Source organism: Crocodylus siamensis, chromosome 3 (assembly GCF_052110815.1).
Source record: "Crocodylus siamensis isolate JL-2025a chromosome 3, ASM5211081v1, whole genome shotgun sequence".
In the NCBI taxonomy this organism is placed as follows: domain Eukaryota; kingdom Metazoa; phylum Chordata; order Crocodylia; family Crocodylidae; genus Crocodylus; species Crocodylus siamensis.
Window position 1 is genome coordinate 143,739,396 of NC_143397.1, and position 19,712 is coordinate 143,759,107.

At 41.7% G+C, this 19,712-nt stretch overlaps 1 protein-coding gene across 4 annotated transcripts in view; it reads left to right on the forward strand.

Moving 5' to 3' along the window:
* Positions 1-14,626, forward strand: part of WRNIP1 (WRN helicase interacting protein 1) — a 32,084-nt gene extending 17,458 nt beyond the window's left edge. The window contains exons 4-7 of one of the 4 annotated variants that reach the window (XM_090039389.1): positions 2,713-2,942; positions 9,747-9,902; positions 11,893-11,940; positions 13,862-14,626. In XM_090039389.1, the coding sequence (XP_089895515.1) occupies positions 2,713-2,942; positions 9,747-9,902; positions 11,893-11,940; positions 13,862-14,046 (619 nt within the window). In that variant the 3' untranslated portion in view covers positions 14,047-14,626. Of the gene's footprint in view, positions 1-2,712; positions 2,943-9,746; positions 9,903-11,892; positions 11,973-13,861 lie in introns of all 4 variants that reach the window. The other 3 variants (XM_090039388.1, XM_090039391.1, XM_090039390.1) reach the window with 3 other exon arrangements.
* The last annotated feature ends 5,086 nt before the right edge of the window (positions 14,627-19,712 follow it).

Sequence of the window (19,712 nt, forward strand, 5' to 3'; positions counted from 1 at the left end):
CTGAATACAAATTCCTCATGAAAGGAAGGAGAACTGAAGCAGAGGATGTACATGTCTGTTGCTTTAGCAAAAAAAATGTGCCTCCTGTATGAGACCAAAAAGCATGCATTGAGTATGCAAACAACAACAAAAAAGTTTTATAGGTCTAGTGTTGGCATTTTGCACTGCTATTGGCTAGCTGAGGACAAAATAGATTACTGCTGCTAGTGTACCTGTAATTTCAGAGCTACTCACAGCTGCTGCACTCTTAACTAAGATTATTTATCACAACCCTAATAAAGAATCAGACCAAATAATAATTAGTAGATCAGTGTATCAGTAGATAATTAGTAGATCAGTGTATCTGGAAATCCTGGTATGGATGGCTAGCCTCTTTGTACACTATTAATGATGATGCAGTAAATCTTCCAGTAAACAGTGTAGAGCTGTGAGTAAATCCTGAATTATCTAGAGCACTGTGATGTCCAGTAAGAATGTCTTAGTCCTATCTTCACACTGATTTCCACTTGAGGGATGTAACTGCTGATTTTTTCAGTCCGGGGTGGTAATGGCATAGCTATATTGTATATGCTGCCTTTTAACTATAGTAGCTTCTGCCTATTTAAATAAATTGGGTATATCCTCCATCTTTTAATCTCTGGTCTACAGAATTAAAATTTGAGGATCTAATTAACAACAGTATGCAAACATCAGTATCCATTAAGTGGGAGGCAGTGTGAACAGGGCACTAGATGGAGAGTTGAGAGATCTGGGTTGTATTCCCAGCCTTGCCACGGACCTGCTGTGTGGCCTTGGTCACTTTATTTCTTGGTGCATCCCTTTCTTCTCCTGTTTTTTTTTTTTTGGTCTTGTATCTGTATATTATGAGCTTTTCTGTGCCTGGAGTTTCTCTCTCAATGTACTTAGTGTGAGTGCAGTATTACACTGTGTACCATAACTTGTATGCATTTTAATGGCTTTCCTCCCCTTATCTTAGTTTTATTCGTACACTTGTGGCCCTGAGTTGCACAGATCATTAAGCTCTTTTATGTTGTCCAAGATACTTACCCACTATGAATCAAACTTTAAATTCTTTGAAAAATGCCCTGAGTACTAGGGCTGTGTGAAACACCATCGTTTCATCTTGATATCCTTTTCGCCATTTTGAAGGGACAGTGTTTCGTTTGTTTTGTTTCAAAGCACTGTTCCATTTTGTTTTGTCGAAGCAGTTTCCTGTTTCAACACGTTTTGATGTTTCACCTGTAAGTTATAATGAGGAATCATGAAAATGTCTAAAACCTTGTCATTTCTTGTCTGATTCGAATGAGAATTGCAGGGATGGTAGCTTGTTCTGAGGGCATGAAGCCTGTCAGATTTCAAGGAGATAGGTACAGAAGGTTCTGGGAAATTACACCTCAAACTGTTCAAAGGATAACTGATATTTGTTGGCAGTGACAGCTTCCTGTCATCCGGCGGACAGATCTGGGGGCTTGTCCCCCTGGGAGGGTTGCGGGGCTGTGCTGGACTCCTCCTGGGGTGAGAGCCCCCAGGTCTGCATGCCAGATGAATGGAGGCTGCCCTGCCACCTAGGATGTGCCCAGCGCTGGGGAAGATTTCATGCTGCTGCTGGTCCGAGGCAGCCTTGTCTCATCTGGTGCACAGATCTGGGGGTGGGAGATTAGGAGAGCCAGGGCTGCGCTCCCTGCCGGGTTGAGCGCCATGGGGCTATGGAGCCACTCGGAGTGCAGCCCTGGCTCTCCCCTGCCTACTGCCACTGGGCTGCTTCGAAACTTGAAACGTTTTGAAATGTTTCAAGTGTCCTCATTTCATTTTGAAGCTGTTTTGAAGCTTTTTGTTTTGTTTCAATTTCACTGTTTCAAGCTCAAAACGCTTCGAAACAGCTTCAAAATTAAACATTTGGTGAAATTTCTCATGGCCGTACTAAGTACTGTCTTGAATATGGCCCTCTTGTGGCAGTTCCCTTGTTGACAATAGTTTCAAAGTTTATATTCATTACATAATCCATCTTACTTTGGCAGTCACATTTCATATATGCCTTCCATCTAAGGAACTTAAAGTGTTTTATTAAATTTTGATTGAGTAAAGTTTTTTGATGCCTCTTAATACTCCTATGAGGTAGATAGGATGAATCTTAAATGCATCCTAAACTTCTATTAAATTGTTCCAACTGATTTTAAAAAACAAGGAAGTTAAGGGATAGCTGAAACCTCCCCCTTCAGTTTGAACACATGTATCGTACTTAAGTGCTGTATGCACATAGCACATAGGTCACATACTGTTCTCCAGGTCCCTCCAAAACTTAAACAGATTGTAATGAGTTAAAGATAAACCCTAAATCCAGCTGCTTCTGGATTATTCCAGGAATAATGGTGACAAGCTGGCAGAGGGTAGGTTTAGGTTAGATATCAGGAGGCGCTACTTCACAGCCAGGGCGGCTAGGGTCTGGAACCAGCTTCCAAGAGAAGTGTTGCAGGCTCCTACCCTGGGGGTGTTTAAGAGGAGGTTAGATGAACATCTTGCTGGGGTCATTTGACCCCAGTATTCTTTCCTGTCATGGCAGGGGGTTGGACTAGATGATCTGCTCAGGTCCCTTCCGACCCTAGAAACTATGAAACTATGAACCCTGTATAGAAGTGTTACCTTGCTTCATGGTATATTATTATGCACAAATGCAATCTGAAAAGGGAAATGATGGGAATGATTCTGTTGCAGGTCTCCAGTGTGCATAGAGGAGAAAGCTCTCCATACTCTTGCCTACCTCTGTGATGGTGATGCAAGAACTGGATTGAACGGACTTCAGCTGGCTGTTCAGGCCAGATTAACTGCAGGAAAAAGCTCTCATCAAAATAGTATGCGCACGTATCCTGCAGATACAGTTCTTATAACAGAAGAGCATGTGAAGGAAGGACTACAACGGTCTCATATCCTTTATGACCGAGCAGGTGAGCATGTAAATTAGCAGCTTTCAAGGTAGTGCTATCCAGCAAGAACTACATAATTTAATAACTAAAGGTTACATCATTTAATACAAATATGAATACCCATTAATGTGAATGATTTGTTTTAGCTGGTATGGGTTTAAAAATGAGTCTTGAAGAGGTTTTTTACCTTTAGAGAGGGTCTGGATTTATTTCCCCACCAAAAAAGCCATCAGTGGGCTCCCTGGCTACATCTTCAGTCAAACAGGCTCATCTTCCAGCTTATTTATGCTATAATTACTGGCACCCACAAATGAGAATCAAATTGAGTTGGGTTTTTTTTTCTTCTCTCTTTCACAGCTCTTTGAGTCAAGTGTATTTTGGGGACAATTCAGAATGCATTTTTATGAGATTATATTGGTTTACACTCAAGCTACCCAAGGTGGAGAATATTGTCACGGACCTTCAACTTCCATGACAGAAATCTCTTCTCCATCTAGAGCCAGTGGGAAGCTATTTAAACCCCAAATGGTGATAGATGAGTGGCCATAGTTGACAGTGGATGCTGTCATTCGCATGAGGCATTCCAAACTGATCTGATTCTCTAGATGTTGTTTCAGATTGTGAGGATCATGAAAGTAGGGAGCAGCTTGCATATACTCACATCTGTCACAGAGCATGCTTCCCCTTTCAGATGAATCATTTAGACTTGTGCTGCTATTTATTAACCTTATTTTTTTTTAAATGTCTCCTGATTTCTCAAAAGCACATCATGTGTAATAAATCAGCATGCTGTTCTCAACAGGGAGCTGCAGTACATGCCTTCGGGAAGATAAAAGCCTTTAGTTCACTATTTGCTGTGGAAGTTAGTAGGTTGGGTAGAAACCACAATCTGTGAAACACAGGTGTTCAGAGTCATACCCTGGTTCCTGAGCACTGGCTTCATAAGGCCAGCAAGACTTAAGTGTTTCCAGTGTGTGTGACAATCTTTGCTTCCTTCTTTTCTAGTTCTCCCCTGAGCCCTGGAGAAACAGCCTCTTAGGTGATAGACACAATGTAAGGCCTAATAGATTCAACTTGAAAGGCGGATAGCAGGTAGTTGTAGAACCCGCTACTACACACCTGTCCAGACAAGGTTTGCTTCTCATGTGAGCTGCTATGGAAGAACCCTGCTGTCTTTACCAAAGAAGTCTGTGGGTGAGGACAGGTGGAGGGTGGCTGCTTACTGAAAAGTTGTAAGATGTTGTGCATGGAATGGTGGTGTTAAGTAGATGGGGTGGGGGGAATAATAAATGCCACATGTTCCTGGGAAGTATATCAGTTAAATAAATTACTTAACTCTCAGCTTTAAATGGTTCATCTTGAATGTATTGTTCCAGGGCTTTGCTTTGGCTCGGATGATACTTTCTAAAGAACCAGTGTACCGTTTTTAATACAGACATTTTAATACACAATACAGAAAATAGGCGCTCTGAAGTGGTATATATCCCCTTTAACGTAACAAGACTACTTTCTCTTACAGCACTAGTAAATTTCTATATCTTTAATGCTGACTGTGCCAACCTTTTCTACACCAAGATGCCGTGGAACTTTCTTCGCTTCTAGCTAAGATCCCTCTCGTATTTAGGAATGTAGTGAGAGAAAGAGTATCTAATGAGATAAGAAGGATACTTTAGAGCAGTGTAGTACCTCTTTAACATATTGAACTAGTCGGACTCTGTAGTTTGTATTTTATTGTAATTATTGTGGAGGATGAAAAATGTCTGACCTGGAATCCAGAAATGACATTTTGAATCTGATGTTGCATCTCTATTTTCCAGTAAACAATAGGTAATTTTGGCCAGTACACAGGTCATTAGAGACGCTCAGATGTGGTGGAAAAATATTTAGCACTTCAGGTTGTTGTGGTTTTGAAAATATGTATGTATATTTTCATTTGTGGGAAGTTGGAAATCTTCAGTGGCATATTCATTCTGTTTGGAAGTCCCCAAGCTCTCAAACAAAATGCTGGTTAAAGAAACTGAACAGTTCACTTTATTTTTAGAATTCCTTTATAAGGTAATGCATTTTGTAGTTTATGTATGTCAGGTTGTATATGTGTAATGGTGTTAAAGGATTTCTAATTTGGTACCTGCTCTTACTAAATTCATGACTTGGCAACATTGTGGGTCTCAAACACTGTCCATTTGTACCGTTCTATGCAGTAGTGATGGGAATTACAGATTTAATATTAAGGATTACTTGAGTTTCCTTGTGTTTATATGCTAGAGCTTTGGTAATAGTTGAGTGACTATGCATCTTAGCCTCTAATGATTAAACCAAGAAATGTTTGGAAAATTGGTTGACTTAATTTTCCAGAAGATCAGATATGCTGGATTATCTTTAATTATGTCACTACTTGAAACTGTGATGAGAGATTTGTAGGGTTTATTTTTAAATTTTATATGATGCTTTCAAGGTTCCTGTTACAAATGAAGGGAAAATGCTGGCCATGAAAGCAATTTTTGGGCAAAGGTCACCTAACCCAGCAGCTCTGATTGAAAAAGGAGGGAGGCAAAAGATACAGAACAGGAGACAAAAAATAGTAATGAATTGAATTGGAGATACAGAAGAATTTGTGGCTGTGATTAGGGAAATGTCAGATTTCACTTACTAGGCTCAGTGTTACATCCAGTTTTTCCATCCTTTGCCAGTTTGTTCTTTCTTTGTGGCCCGATACTCTGAAATTCTGAACATCTCAGTTCCTGCCTATATACATAAGTTCCAGTCCTATGTCCAATTTGTCTTCTTGGAAGGCATCCATTGCCATAGCTTGCTTCTCTCGTAACGACTGATTCAAATATAGACAGCTTAACTATTTCCTTATTCTAAGTTCAAATACGCTCAGATTCATGCCATTTACCTGGTTGACTTTTTTGGATGTGGATTTGGACTATGAAAATGTTGTCTCTACTAGGTGTATCTTGGATTATACTTCTTCTAAAATTTACTTTCTCCCTATCTGGCTGGAATAATCTAGTTGGGGATGGTCCTGCTTTGATCAAGGGGTTGTACTAGATGACCTCCTGAGGTCCCTTCTAACCCTAATTTTCTATGATTCTATCCCATGAAGTATCTTGTATTCTGTGTGATTGAGTGTGGGGACCCACAAACAAATCTGAAGGGTTAAACACATTTAAAGAGTTAAAAGGGGTAGGGCCTTGGTGTACTTCAGCTGCTCCATGGTAAGTATTTTGTGTATGTGGTCATCTGATTTTTTTTTGATGTACTATTAATGTTGATTTAATTGAAAAATATCAAAGATAAAACGTAAGGAAACCCTAGCTTGTGTTAATGCATTTTCAGTCTCTGAATTCATTTAGTCTGAGATATGGTTATTACCTTAGAAATACTCTCAAATTATTAAATTCTTTCATACTTCATGAAGAAGCAAAGTCCATGAATGCATAGTTGTTTAGAAACAGGTTTTACATTCTTTCTTTCAGTTAAGTTCAAGATAAAAAAGATCTCCTCAGCCCTGTTGTTCTGGTTTTTTTGTTGTGTTTGCTGTCCCTCCCTTATCTGTAGGCTGACAAGCTTTTCCTTTGATTCAAAAGGGCAGGGACTGTCCTTTTGGATTGTTGTATTGTGCTTAGCATTATGGAAAACTCTGACATGATTCAAAGCTCAATACATTTGAATAATAATGCGTAGGTATACGTTTGAATAATAAGGTGTGGCTGAGTATGGGGGGTTTGTGTGGATGTGTGGGTATGAGGTTTGTGGAGGCAGTGGGGTGTGTAGAGAGGGTGGCTAGAGGGTGTCAGGGGTGTGTGGGTACATGTGTGGGTATCAGGTAGGTGTGGGGGAGAGTGGATGTGTGTGTATGGTGGGATGTACCTGTGGGACCCCCTTTTACAAAACACGGCCCACTACCATTGTGCATTGCCTCGGCTGCCAGCATCAGCAACAGGCAGTGGAATCTCGGGGTGCTCACAGTCTGCGGCAGGCAGAGCATCCCAGCAGTGCACAGTCCTGGCAAGCCCCAGGACTGCACCTGGCTGGCCCACTGGCTCCATTGCGTGGGGCTCCTATGCCCAAACTGTGCACTGCCAGCCCCCCATGTGATGAAGCTGGTGGTCCTGGTCATGAGGCTCATCCAGGGCAGCAGGGAGAGGGCCAGAGCTATTCCAGCCCCATAGTGCAGGGATCCCCACCATTTCCTATGTCCCATGCGTGGTGGTGAGTAGGGCCGGGTCACCAGCTCGCCCAGATGCCGCCACTCCTCCACCTGCCACCACTGCCACTTCTGCCTCTGCTGCCACCCTTCCCTGCCACTTTCCTATTTCCCTCCTGACTGCCCACTGCTGCCACTGCTTCCTGCTTACCACTGCTGCCACTCCCTCTACCCCCTGCTGGCCGCTATTCCCCTACCTGCTGGACCGGGGTCAGTGCTATCCTATGAGCAAGAGTGGGAATGCAGTGTGCTCTACCTCCATGGAAGTGAGCAGGGCTTGGTGCCATGCAAGCACAGCTGGGGCAGCTTGGGGCTGGATCAGATGCAGTGAATTTGGTAGGCACCAGCCTGCAGATTAAATTGCTTGGCAGGCCAGATCCAGCCCATGGGCCATATTTTGCTTGCCCCTGGCTTAGATACTGTCCAAACCATTTAAAAAAAAAAAGGTGGGTTGTAGGGTGGTTCATGGTGGCCAGTCTAATCAAATTTTGGGGGATACTGAATGACAAAAGTAACTTTATGGGGAAGGAAATGGAGAAGTGTGTGTGTGTGCATAATTATATAATTTCCTTCATATTTTAAAATATAGTCTCCTGCTCTGTGGTATGTATTTTTAAGTGTTTCTGGGTATGACTACACATTCATTAATGTGCAGTGTCTACTGAGCATTACATTTAGCACTTGCAAAAGGAATTATTAAATAAATGTGCAGTAGGCTACCCCAATTCCATCAGTTTCTCATGATGGTTAATGCACAGTAGACTAATACTACTGTACTTTATCATAATAGTATAGTTTTAGGATTTAAATGCCTAAATGGCACATGAAAGCATTTGACCAGGGGGGAAAAAAGGGCAAGTGTGCCCCCATTGAAGTCATTACCCAGCCAATGGGTAATGACTTTTTTTTATAAAAAAAAGTTTCTAGATATTTAAAGGCCTTCTTCCTTCCTTTTAAGAGACCATGAGGTGTCTCTTCCAAAAGCATGATGCAGGTTCAGCTGCTTAAGTTTCTACATACCAGCTCAAGTTGAAAGCTTGAGTGCTATGGCGGGGCACAGAGGCACTGTTTATGCTGGCATGATAATGACTGTATATCAGTGGGCTCTTTGTGTGGACTACTGTTAAAAATAGATGTCTGAATTCTTGTATGTTTCAAAAGCCCCACACTTGTGAGCCTAAAATCTGGAAAGAATAAAAATATATGATAATTATAACAACCAAAGAATTGGCTCCCAATCCTGTTGCCATCGATGTCCCTAAGAGACGATGAGTCGGCATTTATCAGATCAGCTAAATGGGCGTTTATAAGCATACATTTGTCTGTTCCAAAACGCCAGAGATCCTGTGCATCAGAGCAGACTTGATTAATCGAGTCTGTTCTGTGCGCGAGCTGACGCACCTGGTGCTGCATTGTATGCATTTGTATAAATGGCAAAATGCACGTCAGCACTGAGAAAATGATGGCAGTGTGCTTTTGAACTTTTTTACAGCTTGGATGTGTTTTACTTCAGAAGTGTGCTGCCACCATTTTCTCAGTGCTGATGTGCATTTTGCCATTTATACAAATGCATGCATCAGAGTGCTGGGTGCTTTTAAAAGCATCGCACTGCGGTGCAAACGTGTACAAGTCCCCAGTGGTAATAGTTTTGGGCATTTGTGGTCATGGTTTTGGGCTGTAGTTCTCAAGCTAATGCGCACAGTTTTTATCATGCAATGCCTAGCAGTTTTAATGATGTGTTCTGATATAGTTGTAAATCTTTTTGGCTGTAGGAGGAAAAGAAATTTAACAGATACCCATGTATGCAGTCAGTTGCCTTACTAGTGCACTTTATATTTATGGCATCTGCAAGCCAAAGCATACTAGGCATTTGGGTGGGAGGGATGAAATGCAGATAATGAGGAACATTAAAACCAATACAATTAAGCAAAAGCCTCTTCTAAGCTTACATATAGATATAACAATTGAAACTGAAACACAGGGTCACGGGGGGAAAAATGCATATATAAATTATCTCTTTACCTTTGTTTTCCATAGTCTCATTTGCATTGCAGGAAACTCTTTTGATCCTCCTTTGTGCCCCATTGAAGTCATTAGCCAGCCAAGGTACACATATCAAATTTCAATCATAAGTCCTTCCAGTCCCTTACTTAATCACATTGTTTTATTCCTCTGAGCTCCTGTCAGCTTGTCTGAGTCTTTCTGGCAATGCAAATGCCTACTGCTGGGAATAGAATTTCACGCAATTGTACAAGGCTGCATATACCAATTGTTTCCTCCAGGCTATGTGATGTATATACTACATCTGTTTATTCACTGGAAAGATAAGTTGGTTTGACTTATTCATTTATTTATTTATTTGCCATATAACAAAGCAAGCTGATATCTGACATACTGTCCACTGTCTTGCCTAAGTTTCTTTCCATACCTCTCCAGGTTTCCCAGGTTGGTCAATTCTGGCTTAAAAATGTGACTTCCACACCCCCACCCTTGCCTTTCTTCCCATGTTAATAGTTGTAGTCTAACAAATACTATTCAGAGTAGGACTTTTGTTTATGAATTTTAAATTCTTGCATGTAGGCTTTTGCCACAGTTTTTCTCTCTCTAAATAGGTGAAGAGCATTACAATTGCATATCAGCACTTCATAAATCTATGCGAGGCTCAGATGAAAATGCTTCCCTCTACTGGCTTGCCCGGATGCTTGAAGGTGGTGAGGATCCACTGTATGTGGCAAGAAGGCTGGTGAGGTTTGCAAGTGAGGATATAGGTATGTATTAGCATTATGTGTATGGGAATGTTTTAGCCAGTGTGACAGGCTCATGACTACTATACTGCCAATGTGCATGTCCCACCTCCTTGGCTATGCTGCAGCAAGGTCTACTTGCCCACCACGACTTGTAAAGTGGGATTTTAACCTCTGGAGGTGTTGTTCAGTGGTCTACCAGGAACTCTGGGCAACTGTGTTGGCATGTCTTCTTTTGGTATGTCAGATCTGGTTCCCACTGCAGATGCTTTACTTTATTTTTGCAACAGTTTCCCACTGCAATCAGCGGACCAACTAATATGTGTACTATTTTGTAGGATAAATACAAGACATCTTTGATCTCTTTTCCTTTTTCTCTTCACTATTTTCTTTCTTATGGCTGTTATGAACTTACCAGTTGTAACCACAAGCTGTTGCCATTGGTCTTTGCATCAATGTTGCTGTCTTCTGTGCTTCAAATCATAGATATGATTAGGGTTGGAAGGGACTTCAGGAGATCTAGTCCAGGGTTTCTTAACCAGTGGGATGCATCCCACTGGTGGGACACACAGGTCCTCTAGGCGAGACTCAGGTCATGGTGGCAAAACTGGAAGTGCCATGGTAGGATTTCTGGTTTCACTTTTGCGTGCTTCGATCGGCCAGAGGGGGAACCCCCCTGCCCTGCTCTTTGACTGGCCTCTGAGTGCCCCCCCACTCTTTGACAGGCCTCGGGGGGGGGGACGCCCCCCTGCTTGCCCACTGGTGGGACCAGGATTTTTTGACTTGATGTAGGTGGGATGTAAGGTGCAAAAGGTTGAGAACTGCTGAAATAGTCCAACCTACTGCTCAAAGCAGGGTCATCCCCAACTAGATTATCCCAGCCAAGGCTTTGTCTAGGTGGGTCTTAAAAACCTCTAGGGATGGAGATTCCACAGTCTCTCAGGGTACCCTGTCCCAGTGCTTTACTATCTTCCTAGTGAGAGTTTTTCCTAGTATCTAATTTAAACTTCCCTTGATGCAACTTGAGACCATAGAAGTTAGACTTTTATTAAATACAAAAGCTTTGAGGTTCTCAAATATCCAAAGCCTTAGAGATTTCTAATTTTCTGATTATAGAAGCTAAGCAAACAAGTCTTCTTGGCTTGAAGAATTTAGCTCTTTCTAGCTGGCACTCAGCTTTGAGGCACGTAGATGGCTTATGCACCGTGATTCTACAATCTTGTTGACTGTGAATTAGTCATCTCCTTATGTTATCCACAGTTCCAGTATCTGAGATTCTGGTATTTGCAATGCAATTCTGAAATATACACATGCAACCTTCCTTTCAGTAGTAGGTGGCTGACTTGGTAATATAATTGAAAAAATGCGCTGCTTACAGTGGATCAGGGGTGTCCAATTAGTGGCATGTGGACCACAGGCTCCTGCCTGACTGCCACTTCTCACTTCTCTCTGGCTGCAAGAGCAGCTAAGGCAGGGGCAGGCAATTATTTCATGACAGGCAGCCAGAGGCAGATAAATATTAATTGTCTAAATTTTTTAGGGGCCCCACAAGCCAGATAGAATGGCCTGGTGGGCTGCATTCAGCCCATGGGTCACATTTTGCCCACCCTTGAACTAGGGGCTCCAGGCTCCTTCTCCCTTCTCTGGTTTTTGCTGCCTACCCCTGCTGCAAGGAGTGAGGTGATAAAGCTGAAGGTGAGGCTGGGGCCACACTGGTGCATGGTGGTGATGGGAGAATGCTTGTATGTGTGCACAGTGCAGTGGTGTGCAGGGTTGGGTGCAGCAGTGTAGTGGCTGCCCATGGAGTGCAGCAGGGGTGTCTGTGCAGTGCAGGAGGCACAGGTCCTGTCTGGCTACATTGCTGTGGTCCACAGGTATGCAGCCCTGCTGGTGTCGCCTATGGGGCATTTGGTCCCCAACCATTTAGTAGCTAGAGACCTCTTTTGTAGATTGTTGATTTTAATGTACTTGTTGTTGATTGTTGATGTAATATCACTTGATCTTCTTGTTGCAGGACTAGCAGATCCTTTGGCATTACCACAGGCTGTTGCTGCTTATCAAGGTTGTCATTTTATTGGCATGCCTGAATGTGAGGTAAAATCCTCATGTGATTTGGTTGACCAGACATGTATACCTGTTTTAACTAAGTTATTTTTTTTCTTGGCACTCTTGATTTGTTTCCTAAATAAACACAGCCACATAGTTTAATATTCTAATGATATGGACACCTGTTTACTCTGAAGTAAGTTGATTTTATTCTGTGATAGAAATGGAGCAGACACATGATTTATTGCCTTACACTGATGTAGTTACTCCACTGCAGGGTAAAGTCACTCCTTGAGAGTAAAGAGAAATGGTACAAGAGTGTAAGTTACAGCGGTGTATCGTTTGTCTTCTCTTACTTAATTTTATCCAGGGAAGAACCTTTTTGCTCACTGTAAACAGGCTGTCTAGCTCTTGAAAGCTAGGCCTTTAATAGTACCTGCTATATTGTGTAGCCCAGGGGTTGGTAACCCCTGGCACGCGTGTCGAGCATGGCATGTGACGCCATTTTGCTTGGCACGCTATAGCCAGCCCCAGCTCCGGGAAGCTGCTGCCAGCGACGGAGCCTGGACTGCTCCCAGTAGGGCTTGCAGCATCCCAGCTGCCTGTTTTGAGTAGCCCGGGATCCCAGCTGGCAGCAGCTCCCCTGAGCCGGGGCGGCTGCAGCCAGGTGGCTCCAAACAGCTGTGCCGGGCTCCTGCATCAGCTGTACACCGGCGTGTGCAGGTGTGCCTCGGAGTGGGTAGTGGGGGCGGGGCCTGAGGCAGCACAGTCCCGGTCTCTCCCCTGCTCCCGGTACAGAGGTGATAAGCCAGGCACAGCTGTTTGTAGCCAGCCTGGGCTCTAGACAGCTGCAGCTGGCGGGGAAGGGGCTTTGGGTAGGGGGCAAGGGGCAGCAGGGCTGGGAGCAAGGGGCTTTGGGTGGGGGGCAAGGGGCACAAGCAGGGCATCCTGCCATGTACCCCTTGTCCTCATTTTGCTTTTCTGCTATGCCGGCACTCTGGCACCGTCCGAGGTAGGCATTATGGTGTTTTTTGGCACTCCAGCCAAAAAATGTTGCTTATCCCTGGTGTAGCCAATTGATTGTTTGTCTGTTCTTTACTACAAAGAAAAAGATGAAGTGTAGTTCCGGCCTCTTGCGAGCTAAGATTGAGTGCAGGGAGTATCTGAAACCCCGGACCAAAGAGTCTGGGATGAAGGATGCTTGCCTGTAGTATCTGGGGGTATCCAAGCCACAAGACCTCTGGGTTTGGGCCTGCACGTAGGATGCCTGTCAATGGTATCTGAAGTCTCAGGGTGCTAGGTCTGGGATGGAGGAAGCTTGCCAGTTGTAGTAATATGGTTTTTGGAATGATTGAGTTCTGCTCAACCAATATGACTTGGAACTGATTTGGCTAATTTGACCTGGAATATGAAATATATTAGTATTAAAAACAGAATTACTTTGTAGTAATTGTACCATTTGCCCAAACCCTAAGTTAAGAACTCCTTTTTTTGGTTTTCAAATACCCATATTATGCAGAAATTTATCATTACTATTTAACATTCATGTTGTTGTAGCACAGAGACCAAGTTAAGGTGCTATGCAATGTACAAATCAGATGATTGTTACTGCCTAAAAGACCTTGCAGTCTAAAAGTCATACCATTTTATGGTGTCTGACTGATGAACTGTAAAGGAAGAAATGGAGATCCTTGAAGTTAGGTTTTTATTTAAACAAAGAGTCTTGGAGGTTCTCAAATATCCAAAGTCTTAGAGATTTCCAATTTTCTGATGGTTATAGAAGCTAAGCTGACCAGTTTTCTTGACTTCCAGAGTCCAGCTTTTCCTAGCTAGTGCACAGTTTTCAGGCACTTGGCTGGCTTATGCCCTTTGACTCCACAAGACTCTAGGATATATACCAATCTAAAAATTGATACCATTTTTGCTCCACGTTTCAGGTTCTACTAGCTCAGTGTGTAGTCTACTTTGCCAGAGCACCCAAGTCTATAGAGATATATGGAGCATACAGCAAAGTCAAAGAATGCCTGAGAAGCCACCAGGGACCACTTCCTCCTGTTCCACTGCACTTGAGAAATGCTCCAACCAGACTCATGAAAGACTTGGGATATGGAAAAGGCTATAAATATAACCCCATGTACAAGGAGCCTGTAAACCAAGATTATCTGCCTGAAGAGCTGAAAGGAATTGACTTTTTTAAGGAAAGAAGGAAGTAAATGTGTTGAAGTATCTTCCCTTTTTATGAAGGATGTGTCTGCATTCAAATGCAATGTCAAAATTATTAAGCCATTGGGCCTATGATGATCCTTTTATGCTTTAGGTTTATAAATGTTTCCATGTGTTTAAAAAATATACAGTAACACAATTTGGGAAGACAAAGGTGAATTTTATTAGCTTAATACCCAAACAATGTGTTTTGCCTATTAAGAAAAATATGCATAAGGCTTAAGAGAAGAAACTGTTAGAAAAGTGCAATGAAAGACTTTTCTTACTAAAAAAAGACCCTGCCTTACTTGCTTCAAATCTTGAGGATATAACTTTTTCCATTTTTTCAATGTATTTCAATAATGAAATTAAATTGCAGAAAATTATAAAATATAAAACAAAATGTAATTACAATGTAATAGTCATGATTATACATTATTTCTGAAATTGTTTTATAAGATTTCATAACCAATAAAGTTGTTCCAAAATATTGAAAATTATTTATGTGTGTATTTTTAAACATTCATGTTAGCAGTGGGGTTTTTGACATCATTTTGGGGAGGGTCTTTTACTTTTAATTATCTACTTTCATGTTAATTGTAGCTCTTCTGCCACTAATCAATGCTTTATTTGTAAACACCTTTGATAAATGGATCCTAGATGTTTCACTGGCAAGTTACTGTTAATGCTAACATTAAAGGAGGGTGCTTGATACAGTATAACTGAACAAGAGTACTGTCTGCTTAATTTCATTTTTAAATGTTTTATCACATTTTATTAAAACAGTGCATCAGCAGTAGGGTGGAGTGTGGGAGACACCTGGGTAAAGGTACCATGCAAGATACCTGAAAGTTCATTGTCCCTTCTAACTACAGGCAGTTCTCGACTTACAATGTTTTGAGTTATAATGTTTCTAAATTGAAACTCTGAGGTCAGTTTCAACTTTACAACTCTTGATCTGATGCGACGCCATGCCAGCAAACAAGTTGCTGTGTCATCCATTGCCCTGGAGAACATCTATCCAAACTTCCTTGGACACTTCCTTTAATAAAGCAGGCAAGACTGCCAAAACTCCTAAGAAGACTCCAGCCAAGAACCCTTCAGAAAGTCCAACCAAGAGCCTTTCAAAAAGTCCAGCAAAGTCGCATTAAAGAAGTCCTTCCAAATAATATGATTGCTATTTACAATATAAATACAGCTGTATTACTCAGCTATAATTGATCAAGTACAAAATTCTGGGTTATTTTTGGTGAAAATAGGGTAACGGGCCTTGGTTCAGGAACCAATCCGCCATTTATAACGTTGTTTCCTATGGGAAAATCGGTTCTGAGTTACAGTGTTTTGACTTGACGCCATTTTCAGGAACCAATTGTGTTGTAAGTCCGAGGACTGCCTGTAGACAGTTGGCCCAATAAAAGTTATCACCCATACAAATCTTTACCTCCTGTAATCAATTCAGATGATGTACCTCAAAAAGATGAGTTCTGTTTGTGGTCACGTAGAATATATTAAGTAAGATCCTGTGCTATCCCAATTCTGAACAATTCCCAATGCTGCAGAATAAAGCCAAGCACTAGTATTTCAGATAAACAGTTTAATTACTGAAAAATACAGTGTCAGGTCAATGAACTATTTTTGCCCAACTTGTTATCTGTTTTTATCCAAAAAGAAAAAAATGGCAAAGTTTGGATAATTTTTGCCTTCAATATTCTTTTTTAAAAAGAACATTTGGATTTTTGAAGTATGGAGTAAAACCTTCTTTGTGTCTACTTGTTTTAGTTAATCCTTAAGAGAAACTGACTGCTGTGAACCTAGGATACTAAAAACTAGTAAAAGCTTAATCTAATCTTAATTGGCGAAGTAAGGAAAACTATCTTCTGTTGCAACACTATTGAACTGCTTGCTTGTTTGTACAATGTATGTATGGTGCAACCCAGCCATCTGCTGGTCACCTACCTGATGCATACAGATCACAGCTAGTATTAGAAATATATGTATATTACTACTCTTTCTGTAGGAAATGGGCTGATTTTTAGAGAGCAAGCCACAACTCCATTAGTCTGGAATCGATCATGGAACTTTTTAAAATCATTCAGTCCATTTTAAGCATACAGGAGAAGATAAATGGATAAGGTTCCAGATAAGCCCAGGTACTTAGGTGTCCATAACTTCAATCATGCAATTTCATTGACTGTTTAAAGATACTTGCTGAACTGGGGCCTAAACCTGAATATAAGTGAGACCTAGCAAAGCTACAATGTACCTGAAAGTTTTTTTAGAGCTGATTTTTTTTATTTTTTTTATTTTAATGTTCTTTCAGGATGGTGTTGGAACCATAAAAAGTAAAACATCTGTAAGTAAAGAGGGAGAAATGTCTACACCTTGTGAAGCTTGTTCATTCACTTTTGTGATGCAGCAAACAACAAAACTAGAAAAATCTCAATTAACAGCACTCTGGATTTCTATGCAAGGTGACAGAATGAATAGCATATTCCAACAGGGCCAATAAAGGGAAAAACCATCTGTGGCCGTTCACTTACTTTGCAAGTAGCTTTGCCTAAAGTAGATGAGTAATCAGCCTCATTTAACTGTTGGTAAGTATCTATGTAAAAGTAATCTAGCTCAAAAATGACGTGACGGGGAATCTGGCAAGAAGTACATAACAATGAATGCGCAGATTTGTTTGGAATAGCATTCCCTTCTCTTATATTTGTTGGTGAGTCATAGACCAAGGTTTCAAGGACATTCCTGGTCCTTGTTATTACTTGGATGATATGGTCCCAGGACTTTGTGTTGGAAATCACTTCTTGAGGTGCTCAAAGGTCTGGGTATGGCTTGGAGCAAACAGGGAAAAATATCAAAGACTTTTAAGTATTGTCATCAACCTGTTGAGGAAGTTTGGCTGCATAAATATCAAGAAACATTAGAAGTTATGCTTAAGGTAATCCTGCTACAAAATATATCACAATTTCATTCTTTTTTTCTGGGAATGGACAGATGGTTCTTGCCTAATACAAATACATTTGTTGCACAATAGACAGAAATGGTTTTTGGCCCACCAAAGGCTTCTGATGAGGCCAAGAGGCATAAAATATCCAATTAGTCCCTAACATGCTACAGTGCATTGTTACCTGTAAAGTTAGTTTGTGATGCTTTCTCGCAGGCAATAGGAGCAGTACTCTGAACTTTGCAAAATATACCTATGCTCAATTGGGTATATTCAGTTTTTAAAACAAAAATAACAGTAATGGTTATGGACTGATTAATGGTGATGTCATTGGATAGTCCCTGTTACTATATTAAGTTTAAAACTACCCACCACATGTGAGTTCAGATTGCTTGTCATGCTGCCATTAGCACTGGTAGGTAAGGATACTGAAGTGTAACCAGAGAATCAGCATATTCTATGTGGTACAAAGTGAACCGATGCCACTGACAAATGCCATGACACATGAAACTAAAGAAAAGGTGCAGTGTTAATTGGATTCATGCCACAAACTAGTTGTTCCCAGCTTCTTTCTCTCAGAAGAAACCCTAGCTAAGTGCGTATCAATGTTGCCTACTGGGTAGCATCTTAAAAGTTATTCCTGTGAGGTTAGGTCCCACACAGTCCAAGAATGACACAAAAGCCATTTTAGGAAAGTATGGAGCAAGAGTTTAGTGGAGCTATTGATTAAGAATTGATGTACAAATAGAAAAATTGCCAAAGCCATTACGAGCTTGTCAGCAAACCTAGCAGATGCTTTTAAACATGCCTCTGCATCTTTGAAAGCTTCTGTTTATCCCATGGCAGCAAAACTTCATAAGCTATACTGGACTATTTGGGGCAAGTTTTTGATTGCAATTGGTGCCTGTGCTTAGCTTTTGACCAGCTTCATTTGCATAAATTACAGTGCATTTTTCCATCTATTGAATGTGGTTGTTTATGTAGCATTTTTCTTATGATACACTGAATGAGACATGGCAGGAATTGTTCATGTTATGTCTTGTATGACGGTCACTCGTTGCATTCATAGTATACTTTGGTGCATAACAACACTCTGATTAAACCAAAGAGGTCTTAATGGGTTGTGTTCTAAAGATGAAGAATGCTCGGTCTTAAATTGCAAAAGGACTACAAAATAGTTTAAGTCAAGTTAGACTGAGAAGCAAAGCTAAGGGAAGAATCGTAGAAAATGAGGGTTCAAAGGGACCTCAGGAGGTCATCTAGTCCAACTGCCTGCTCTGCTCAAAGTAGGAGCAGCCTCAACTAGATCATCCCAGCCAAAGCTTTATCTAGGTGGGGTTTGAAAATATCCAAGGATGGAGCTTCCACCACCTCCGGGTAACCTGTTTTGGTGTTTTACTACTCTCCTAGTGAGAAAATTCTTCCTAATATCTTACATAAACTTCCCTTGCTGCAAATTGAGACCATTGCTGCTTGTTTTGTCATCAGTGAGAATAGCCTAGCTCTATCCTATTTCAAACCCCACTTCAGGCAAAAGAAAGGAACAGGTGAGAAAACCATAAACAAGATGACTTCAGGATGTAGGCAAAACATCTGCTAAGCTAGTGTGGTCAGCTTTGTATTGCCTAGAACTACTAATCTGCTACCAGTTTGATCTAATTTAACTTTAAAAATAGTAACATAGCTGGGACATAAGTAGATTTATACCTTGCTTGTTACCAAGGAAATATTACTGGAAGAAGGCCAATGTGGTGCCGATCTTCAAGAAAGGGAGGAGAGTGGATCCGGCTAACTACAGGCCCATTAGCCTGACTTCTATCCTGGGGAAGATCTTAGAAAAGTTTATTAAGGAGGCCACCCTTGAGGGACTGGCCCAGGCTAACATTCTAAGGGACAGCCAGCACGGGTTTGTTGCGGGTAGGTCTTGTTTGACCAATCTCATTTCCTTCTATGACCAGGTGACCTATCACCTGGACAAGGGAGAAGAGATTGATGTCATATATCTTGACTTCAAAAAAGCTTTTGATCTGGTATCCCATGATCACCTCTTGGCCAAACTGCCCAGTTGTGGCCTTGGCTCCACCACGATCCGCTGGCTGGGAAATTGGCTTCGTGGTCGGACCCAGAGGGTTGTGATTGATGGCAGTCACTCATCATGGTGCCCTGTGACCACTGGGGTCCCTCAAGGCTCTGTCCTGGGACCCATACTGTTCAACATCTTCATTAACGATGTGGACATTGGAGTCAGGAGTGGACTGGCCAAGTTCGCCGATGACACCAAACTTTGGGGCAAAGCATCCACGCCAGAAGATAGGCAGGTGATCCAGGCTGACCTGGACAAGCTCAGCAAATGGGCAGACGAGAACCTCATGGTGTTTAACACCGAAAAATGCAAGGTTCTCCATCTTGGGAGGAAAAACCTGCAGCACCCTTATAGGCTTGGCAGTGCTACATTGGTTAGCACTACAGAAGAAAGAGACTTGGGGGTCATCATTGACCACAAGATGAACATGAGCCTCCAATGCGATGCTGCGGCTAGTAAAGCGACCAAATGCCGGCATGCATCCATAGATGCTTCTCGAGCGAATCCCGGGACGTCATTCTCCCCTTGTACTCGGCCTTGGTGAGGCCACAGCTGG